Here is a 10,694-nt window from a genome sequence, read left to right as displayed (position 1 = left end):
ATATGGCTGGTCCTCATCATCTCACCAGCTTCTAGCCAGTATCTGGGATACCAAATGTTGAGTGAATCCTTCAACTTAGAATCCAGGAGCATATCAAAATTCTGGTTCTAACGAACAAAAGATCTGGTGAACAAAGAATCTAGTAATAGGGTCAATATCTTCTGAAGATATCTTTACCACTTTTTTTTTTTAATAACAACTTCCTTGAGATAATTTACATAACATACAGTTCACCTACTTAAAGTGTACAGTCCGTCGGTTTCTAGTATATTCACAGAGTTGTGCCTGTGAATATAATTACCACAATTAATTTTAGAACATTTTCATCTCTCCCAAATGAAGCCCCACACCCCATTAGCATCCGCTGCCCTCTGCCCCCAGCACACCTCATCCCCAGGCAACCACTAATCTACTTCCTATCGCTATGGATTTGCCTGTTCTGCCATTTCATATCACTGGATCCATACACTATGTGGCATTTGGTCTGGCTTCCGTTATGTCGTGTAATGCCTTCAGTGTTTGTCCGTGCCTTAGCATCTGTTGGTGCTGCATTCATTTCTACTGCCAAAAACTGTTCTGGTATGTGGATAGACCCTGTTTCCTTCATTATTCACCAGTTGATGGACACTTGAGTTGCTCCACATTTTGGTTATTATGAATAATGCTGTTAGGAACGTTTGTGTGTAAGATCTTACACAGACATGCTTCATTTCTTCTGACTATATACCTAGGAGTGGAATGGCCATCATACGGTAGCATATGCTTAACCTTTAGAGATGCTGCCAAACTGTCTTCCAAAGAGGCTGCTCCATTTCACGTTCCCACCAGGAGTGCATGCAGCCTCACCTTTTATGTACCTGTTAGTCTTGGATATTCAATTTGGAGTCCTACTCAGAAGCAGAGGAAAGACTAGGTGTTTGTAGTTTTCTGATTCTGTGGAGTGAGTTTCTTTGTTAGATTATCTGCTGGTTTTGTGTTGCTTTGTTTACTTGACTACTGGTTCCTGAATCTGTACTAGACCCAAGTAGGTACTTGATAGGTTTTTGTGGAACTGAATCTCCTGTGCCTTGGCCACATGTCAGGCAACTTAGGAAGTTACCATTTCAAGGTCTGCTGAGAAAGAACCCATTTGCTCCCAACCCATTGGCCAGAAAAACCTGGGCACAGTTGTCTTTAGGTAAGCATGGTTACATGGTGATTTGGGGGTGGGAGGCAAGACTAAACTTCCTGACATTGTTGTTCTGCCTGTGGGTTGTAGCAGGACATTAATAAGAAAACAAAGGGGATGGAAATTTAGTATTTAATGGATAAATAATAACCAAGTTAATAGACTACAATTAAACATTTTTACTAAGTTGAATTTTTTTTTGAGAAGAGGAACTATATGAGTGATAATACTTCATGAGCTTACAAGGAGAGTCCTGTTGCTTAAAGTAATAACTCTCTGTTATGAACAGCCTGCAGTTTGCTGGTATTTTGGCACAAACTGCTTACTGAGTTCTAGTCTTGACTGGATTAATTTGGCAAACCCTGAACTTGTGTTATCTTTGTATTTAATGAAGCATTGAACCATTATCCTTCAGAGAACCAAAGTGATGCCTTCTGCTTATTCTTTTGAGTTACCACAAGGCAGTCAATAAAACACAGCATCAAAACTGAGTGTATTATGTTTTAAAGGTTCCCTTGGACTTACCCTACTTTAAAACTTTTTCTGCAAAGGGAAAAGTGAATTATGAATCCTAACTCAATACTTGAGGGAGTCCTCCTGTTTGCTTGTCATGGTAACATGGCATCCGACAAATACATATGTCTGTCAACACATATTTATATGCCTTACGGTGTGCCGTGCTTTGTGAGTTTATTCAACCACCTATCGGCCTCTCTGGCCGCCCATTCATCAGTCAGACATTGGTTGAGTGCCTGCCTAGTGTGAGCAAAGTGCTGCCCAGAGCCAGGGGGTGGAAAGACAGGGCACAGCTCACAGGCCTGTAGCCTTCCCATTCTCGCTGATACTCAGGAGCTGTAAAGAGGCGTGTGGCAAGTGCATAAGAAAGGAAGGGATATAACTTTTGGAGATTTAAGAAAGTCTTTATAAGAGGTCATACTGAAACTGGCCAAAGAGAGAGACAAAAGACAGAAAGTTGCACACCCACAGCAGGGTGGGAGAGGCGGCGTGTGAACAGGGAGCGCTGTGTGAAAGCCGTGGGAAGCTGGCGCTGTGGGGGCGCCTGGAGTAACGGGGTGGGGGTGGTGGTGGCGGCATTCAGGCCCTGGCCCTCGCACTGCTGAGCCACTGAGATTACCGTGAGCAGATCTGTTTCCAACCCCTTCCCCAAATCATGTGAATCCTTACATAATAAAAGCAGTTCATGTTTGTTACAGAACATAAAAATAACCTGTAGGCATAAAAAGTCCTTCTTTCCCAGAGACTGGTAATGAAATATCTCGTTTTAGAGAGAAGCTGCAGGGAGGGGCCCCTGAGCTCAGCTAACAGACTATTCAGTAGTCCCAGTCAGAAGTAAGTGATAAAAGCCTGAACTATGGGGCAGAGAGGACCAGGCAGCCTAGGACCAAATTATTTACAAAACTGTCCAAGTAAGAATAGGAAAGGAAAATGGGCATACAGCACAAGGTTGTTTGGTTACTCATTTAATAGCAAAGGAGAAAGGAGTGGTCGGCAGTGTTGATCTGTCTCGCAATGTTGCCACCAAGGTCAAGGAGACAGAATGAAGACCAAGTGTAAGGCTGCAAGTAGTGAGCCCACTATCAGCACAGTAAGTGTGCGGTGCCAAGTGTCTTGGGGATGTTCAGTAGAGAAACTGAGACCCAGAGCGTGGGCCAGAGACCTGGGGCTGAGCGAGCAGCTTTCCCTGTGTGATTGAGACCGACTCTGATGTGTAGAGTGCGGTGCGGGTGAAGAGGGGAGCCCCTAGGCAGCAGCAGGTATTTTTCTAGTCTGTGATAAAAACTGCACACCTCTCTTGAGAAAGATACACCTGCCGCAAAGTACTGCATGTCGTTTTAGAGCTGTCACCAGTAAAACTGACAGCCAAGGGCTAAGACTTCCAATTTGGAGGATAAGCGGAGGAGAAGGAAGTAGTAAAGATCACTGAGGAGTTTTCAGAGCCGTAGGAGGAAAGCTGGGAAGAGCCAAGCAGGGAGAAAATGACACAGAGGGTGTGACGCAAATGTCAGAGAGAGGCGGGAGGTCCACGGAACAGAGCAAAGCCATTAGGAAGCTCGTCTTGCTGGGACCAGCTTCTCCAGCATCAGCCCGGATGTCGGATTGCAGCAGACTGATGAATGAATAGAGATAATAAATATTGTGAGCAGTTAATGTGGATGATTCTTCCAAGAAGTTTGGCAGAAAAAGGAAGGCGTCAAAGCCAATAACTTGATGGGGAAGGTCTTTCAGGCTATTAGAGATAGAATGTGTTAGTGGGCAGGGAGGGACTTAACTGTGGCAAGCAGTGACTCGAGAGACCAAAGTGAACAGACAGATCTGAATTCAGTAAGCAGTCAGGAGGAGACGGGCCTCGGAAAGGGCAGGGGTACACCCCCAGAGCCCCAAGGGGAGGCCATCAGGATGGGTGGGTGGAAAGTGGGCAAGTTCATGCCGACAGCCAGTCTGCAGGGCCTAACGGAGGCGCTAGCGGGGACGTGCCGGTGAGCCTGGAGGAGAGGTCTACAACGACACAACTTCCGGAAGCTCAGTAGCTGGGGCTGTCTCCTCTCCTCTCTCTCCCTGCCAGATGGCCCTTCAGTGGGTAAGCCTTCTTTGAAGCACCTAGCCTGTAGTCCGTCTTGGAAATTCAAAGATTTCAAAGACATTTCCTGCCTTGGAGGAATTCACTTTCTTCCCCAGGTGGTTTTAGTAGCTCTCAGGGAGCTGCTCATCACGCCGACAAATTTATCCGCTTTGTGGATGAACTCTGGCCTGTTTGTACTCTTCAGCTAATTTTCCTCACTGCCAGTGGATGAGAGTTGAAGGAACACGGTCTTATTTTAATATTAGAAGCATTTTTAATCTAATTTTGAAAGCAATTTAATTCCAAAGTTGCACTTAGAAAAAGTCTCTTCTTACTCAAGCTGATACATACTCAGGTGATGTGGAAGCATCTTTTCATCGTAATACATAGGAATGTCGAACAAAAGGTGAAAGTCTTGCTTTTACCCCCACACTCCCTCCCTGAGGTCCCTGCTGTGTGTGCCTTTTTAGAATTCAGTGACTCCTGTGGGTGTTCACCCATGTGCAGCGCTAGCAGATCTCTCCTGGACACCAAGGGGCCCTACTGATCCTGTTGCCAGTGAGCTGCTCTTTTCACGTAGCGATAAGTTTAGAAAATTTTTCTTTGTAAGTACATGTAGGCCTCCCAGTAGCTGCATCGCTAGTTCCTAAGGTGGATGGGCTGTACCGTATGTAAGATACCCTCATTTTGGGGAGGTTTAGGTTGTTTCTTGTTTTCCTCTTCTCCTTTTCCACAGTTAGAAATCTGTCCACACGGGGCGCCTGGGTGGCTCGGTTGGTTAAGTGACTGCCTTTGGCTCAGGTCATGATCCTGGAGTCCCGGGATCGAGTCCCACATCAGGCTCCCTGCTCGGCAGGGAGTCTGCTTCTCCCTCTGACCCTCCCCCCCTCATGCTCTCTCTCTCTCATTCTCTCTCTCTCTCTCTCAAATAAATAAATAAAATCTTTAAAAAAAAAAAAAAGAAAGAAATCTGTCCACACGTGCAGGGATTTCTTCAGGCTGTACCACCCAGTGCCGGAATTTGCTGGATCAAAAGGGGTCATATCGCCCCGGAGAAAGGCTTTGAGCTCTTCGCGCTCTTACCAGAGTGCCTGTTTCCCCACACTTGCAACAACAGTGGATGTTAGGAATCTTTTTAAATATGAACAGAGCTAATAGATGAGGTATCCAGATATGCTGGTTGCATTAGTTCATATCTCCAGAGACACAGGGGCTTTGAGGAACATGCAGACAGAAAGCATTGAGATGGAGTTTTCAGTGACCTGCACAGTCTCTGTAAATATTTGTCAGAGGTATTTGGCTCTAAACAGAGTATTTAACATTTGCTGTTTAGCTGTAGATTCCGTTTCTCCACTGCCTTCCTGTTCCCTTTGGTCTGGACTATGGGATCGTGGGTCCTTTCTTTTGAGTTAAGTCCTCTAAATGCTATACTAATGCACATGCCTCCACACAGAGTGATTTCTGAAAACTCAGTTGAGGAGCATTATTTCCTGGGGTATATAATAAATATCTAGTTTGATGTTTCCCCTTGTACTTCATGCCCATTTTTTTTTTAAGGTAGCCTTGCTGAGAACTCCGATTCTTTCCCCCACCCCCCCGCCCCCACCCCATAGCCGTGTCCGTTGTCCTGTGCTCGATAATTCTGTCCTTTCAACCTTCGGAAGGTTGACAAAGGTTGGAAGCCCACATCTGTCTTCTTAGCAGTCCCCACAAAGTGGTGGGGGGCTGTTCATCGTGTGACAGTGACATTTTTTTCCCCTAGAGTTCTTAACTTTCCTTATCGATGTCACACAGCGTGGATTTCTGCATTTTGTTCTTCTGTTACAGTAGACAGTTTTCAGGTGTCTGTCTGCTTCTTAAATCGTCTCTGACCGAATTCATTCTCAGGTAGCTGGCTTAGGAGCTGCTGGTGAGCAGCCACATACCGTAAACTGACTTTCAAAGGGAGGGAAGTAGGACTTGCTTTAATGTAGCAATCTCCGCACTCAGTGCCTGTGTCTGATCTTCTGCCATGGCTCGTTCTAAAACCCCGCTCGTCTCTCCAAGGAGCCCAGACAGAACAAGTTTTTACAAGTGCACCTCGAAAGTACATTGAGAGAAAACCAGAATTTATATACCCTATCATGGAGGAAATAAGGTCATTCTTAAAAGAGTAGTAATTGCCCACAATTTACTTGAAAAGTCACTTTCTTCCCAAATTAGTGTTTGCTGTGTGCCACCCTGAGGTCTCAGTGGCTCCACAGCCCGTCAGAAGCCATGAAAGGAACGAACAAGAACGGCACGGACAGGCTGAGGAATTTGCTTAGGCTGGCATAACTCACATCCACACTGGGGTCCTTTACACTTCACGTTTGAGTTCTTGCTAAAATAACCCAGCTCAACTAGATCTTTGTTTCACTCCGTCTGTCATGTGGAAGCTTGTCATTTGGAAGACTTCGTGGATGCATTTCCCACACAAAACTTTATAAATCAAGTTTGGTCTGACACACTCCTGGAAACCAGAAATTCTTAAATTGGAATCCTGGTTTTAGACTTGAGTCCTCGCGTGGCCTGGGGCGAGTCATTTAGCGCCTCACCTCCCTTCTTGCCATCTATAAAGGATAAATACTTGTGTCTCAGGGATGTTGAAAGGATTAATTAGTTCGTCTGTAAAGCACTTTGAAGATGAAAAGTACTTTAAAAGTGCTTCTTAATAACATTATTGCTTAGAAAAGAGTGCTACTTTTATGTTAACCACTTCACGTCTCAAGTTATATAAAGAAGGCATGTTCATTACATTAGTAGTCATAAACTGGAGATAAATCTCTCATGGTGCGAACATCAAATATTTCCTGCAGAATTTCAAAGGGGCATCACTTTATCTTGGGGGGCCATTTAGGAGCAGCTTTCTGCTCAGTAATTAGTTATGAAGATCGTATTTCAGGCAAAAGCAAACCCTTCACCCAATTCAGCCATTTTTAAATTCAGTCAGGTTTTTTACAGGTTAACTCGAAAGGGGTACACTCCACTCTAGTTGGTACAAGGAGGATTGGAAAGGGGAGCGTGTTAACGTTTTTGTGGAAGAGGGGACAGGAAAGAAGAGAGAACCGTATTCTTTCCCTCTTGCTTCCTCGGCCCCATCCTCCCGTTTCCATCATGGGCACCCGTGGGTTCTCCAAGCGTTAGAGCTCACGTGGAAACTCATTGCGAGTCTTTGTCTTGAAGCTTAATTCCATTTTTTCCCTCCAAACCCAGTTCACAGAAAGGGCCACTGTTCTGATTTTATACTAAAACATTACTATTGTGACATGCAGTGAAGGGTCACATGTACAAGATACAGACTGAACGTCTTGGTTGTAAAGCCAGGTAGGGTGGTGTTACTGGTTCAGATGGCACAGCAGACCACGGCGGGGGCACAGAGACCCTAGAAAGGTGTGGAAAACGTGATCAAGAAATGCGATGAAATTTACGAATGGGGTAAAGTATGATGGGACGAGTAATTCAAGTAAGAAAGTGGAAGGAAAAGGCACCGAGAGAAGGAACAGTGCGTGAACAGAACTGAATCGGATAGAATTTTACCCGTGGTGCTTTCGTTTGCTGTCTGTGGTCAGGCGGACTCATGTTTGGGGGTTCGTGCTGTGGGTGGTGAGTGTCGCCCCGGGAGCTGAGGGCGGGTGGAGAGAGCCTCCGGACTCGCTTGGCACCTCTCCCTGGCTTCACCCGGAAGACCTGCTCGGGGTCCGCTCCCTCGGAGAGGTGGCTGGGTTGCCGAAGCGTGAAGGGCTCTGCTGCCTGCCTGGTGTGGGGCTTAAATAGAAAAGGCTCCAGAAACATCTGTGCCACTGACCATTACGGTAAATTACAGGCTGCAGAGACGGTGCTCCTTGCCTGTCGCTTCAGAAGTGTGGTTTAGTGAGATCAGGAGCAGCCACAGAAAATATATGTGGAACCACCACTTAAGATACTAAGCGAGCGGGTGTTTTGGCAGCTCTTTTTACTGTGTGTCTGTCGAGTGTGAGCAGTGACTGTCGGCCCCGATTCGTTCCGCGATTGCGTTCGGTGAATGCCATTTTCTGGCTTCCCCGTGAGCGTAACAGATTTTCTTCATGTGAGCCATTCTAATTAAAACTTGTTTCGAATGCTAAATCAAAACATACTGCTAATTAATGTGTCGTTCTCTTAAATCTCCTCCAGTAAAACGCTTGAAGATCGTTTGAAACTCGAAGCAAAAAATGGCACGGTGAGCATAGCAGATACCACAGTCGGCAGCAAACAGTTGACATTCACGTTAAAGAGGGTGAGTTTTCTAACGTGATTTTGTGAGTCCAGTCGAGCCGTGCACTCGTCTGACCTCAGCACGGCCGCCCCAAGCTTTTCCCCTGTTGAGGAAGCTGTGTGCCTGTTCTAGCCCTTGTCCTGCAGCCAGAGCCCCTGCGGGGTCGGGAGCGAGCGCTCAGCTTGGCTGAGGCCGGAGCCAGAGCCGGGCTCTTGCTGTGCAGCGGAGACGGGACCTTCGTGCCCCGGAGCTGGTGCTGCTGGTGCGGAGCCGGCCGTGTGGTTTCTGGGTCACTGGGCCGCCTCTGGAGCGGCCTTGCCAAGAGAAAGTCCTGCCTGTCCAGGGCTTAGAGAACTCGTGGTAGAATGAAAATAAGATGCCTCTGAAGTTACTCATGTTTTGTGAAAAACCGAAGAAGCACAAAGAAGTACTTAACGTGTCCCCAAGGTTGAGTCAGGCAGAGGCTGTGAAACTAGATCAATTTATGTTTGATTTTGCCTGTTCATATCATTAGAGCAACAACATTTTAACTATTAAATCTCACTTTTAGGAATAATTAGGGATTTGTGTATTGTCTAATAAAAATCTCCTTTGATACTAGGTATGTGATTTATTTAGGTAAAATCTCAGGTATTTCCCAGGATTTTCATATATGCTTCTTCTTTTTTTTTTTTTTTTAAGTAAACTCTACCCCCAACGTGGGGTTCAAACTCCCGACCCCACCGTCAGGAGTCACATGCTCTATCGACTGAGCTAGCCAGGCAACCTTAATAGATACTTTCTAATGTGTGACTAAAATGTAAGGGGAAAGTTTATGCTTTAGTATTATTTACAGTTGTATAGTGGCAAAACTAGGATTAGGTCCCAAATGCAGTTTTCAGGTTTCCTGTACTGCAGTTTCTCATCAGACCCATGGCCGGGTGTGGGGCTTACACATGTCCGCATCCCCCCCTTCTCTGGGCCAGGCTGCTGGCGACTGTGGGTCAGCAGCTGGAGCAGGACGGAGAAGCAGAAGGAAAGGAAACTTGGGAGATGAGCTGCCTGGACCCTCAGTCATATGGGATTGGGCACGTGGTGCTGACGTCATCTGGTGCGGCCTTTCAGAGAGAGGCTGGCCAGAGTCCCTCTCTGGGTGGGGCTTTGTCTGCGGGACAGTCACTGCTGCTTACAGGCTCCTCTGGAGGCTCCTGCCTTTGTGGGGAAGGCCTGGCAGGGCTCTGCAAAACGTGCTGCTGGAGGGGGGGAGGTACTTCCGGGAGATGGCTCTCCCAGCAGACCGTGGGGAAATGCCTGGGACTAATGTCCACCCCGAAGATGCAGAAAAGTGCCTAACCGACAAGCTCCAACACACCCTGTTTATCTTTATTTGGTACATCCTTTTCCAAAATTGTTTGGACAGGAAACACTTTGGGGGATACTTTTTAACATGAAGAAACAAAATATCAAATCACCGGTGTTTGTTGATCTTACGAGGGTCTTGACACCATAGTTTGGTGTGCTGGTATGCAGGTTTTCCGAGGATCCCGTTAACAAGTGATTGTCAGGTATCTGCTCTGGGGTGTGTGCTGCAGGGACACAGAACCACACAGGTTCTCAGTCTGTTGAAAGAGGGACACACCCAGTTAGGTCATTATGGTGGTGGCAGGTGCTCCAGCAGAGGACGGGGGGGGCTGTGAGAGCGTCCGGGGCCTGACCTGGACAGAGGGGCTAGGGAAGGGGGAGTGATGTGCGGCTTGGGTCTCTAAGTTGAGCGAGAGCCCTGCGGGGTCAGGCAGGGTGCCAGGCGCAGGGTGCCGCTAAGGCAGCGCTCTTGCTTGAGGAAGGGGGAGGCCAGGCGTGCTCGAGGGTCCGACGAGAGCCTGTGTGTGTAAAACGAGCTCAAACGGAGGAGCGGCGTCGGATGCAGCCGGAACTGCGCAGCTCAGCCCTGGAGGGCCTTGTGAGCAGGCCACGGCACGCAATTACCCTTGATTCCGAGTAGAACCACGCGAAGCTGTTGAACAGTTTTAGTTAGCAGCAGATCGACCCTCTTTATTTCTAAAACCTGACGAGCTGTTGCGTAAGGAGTGGGCCGAAGGGGCCCGGAGCGGAGGCACTGGGGATGCACTAGGCAGGAGGGGACTGGATGGGATTTATTGGGGCTCTTGAAGGAGTAGTAATAATCAGAAAAAGAACTTAAGGCATTATTCAGAGTCCCAGTTTCAGAGCTTCCTAGAGGAAGGGGACTCATCGGCTTTGTGTCTTACAGATCGCTTTCCTTCCCCACTACTCCCTCGCCTCTCACCTCTTTGATTTCAAAATATTGAATAATACCTGCTGGAGGTGAATACAGAGACTTCTCCTTCAAGAGCAAGATACAAAGGACTATTGTAGGTGCACAGGGTAATATAGACCAGTGTAAAGCAGGCCTCATGGGTGTCTATAAGGCAATGCTTTTCAGCTTTTAAAACTTCTGCTCCATCAGTGCTTTCTCAGTTTACCTTTTGTGCAATTCCAGCAGCTGAGAATATTTTTTTGAGCTTTGCATTCAAGAGTTCGTACCCTTAGAACCATCAAAGGTGATTTTAAAACCAGGCAGCTCTGACCTCCGTGGTGGGTTCTGCATTGGCTCTCTCCTTTCTGAGAACTGCTGCTGACAGCCACGGAGCTTCCTTGGGGTGGAGGGTCCCCCCTCCCCCCCTCTCCCCTCC

At 47.1% G+C, this 10,694-nt stretch overlaps 1 protein-coding gene across 3 annotated transcripts in view; it reads left to right on the top strand.

Annotated features, from left to right (window-relative positions):
- The window catches only part of NOL10 (nucleolar protein 10), an 84,344-nt gene that overhangs the window by 72,236 nt on the left and 1,414 nt on the right, over positions 1-10,694 (top strand). For all 3 annotated transcript variants that reach the window (XM_035000579.1, XM_035000580.1, XM_035000581.1), the window contains one exon: positions 7,923-8,025. In XM_035000579.1, the coding sequence (XP_034856470.1) occupies positions 7,923-8,025 (103 nt within the window). The remainder of the gene's footprint in view (positions 1-7,922; positions 8,026-10,694) is intronic.

This window comes from Mirounga leonina, unplaced genomic scaffold, assembly GCF_011800145.1.
Source record: "Mirounga leonina isolate KUSES-001 unplaced genomic scaffold, KU_Mleo_1.0 Mir_125, whole genome shotgun sequence".
NCBI lineage: Eukaryota > Metazoa > Chordata > Mammalia > Carnivora > Phocidae > Mirounga > Mirounga leonina.
Note: the sequence above shows the minus strand (reverse complement) of the source record. Positions and strands in the feature narration are given on the sequence as shown.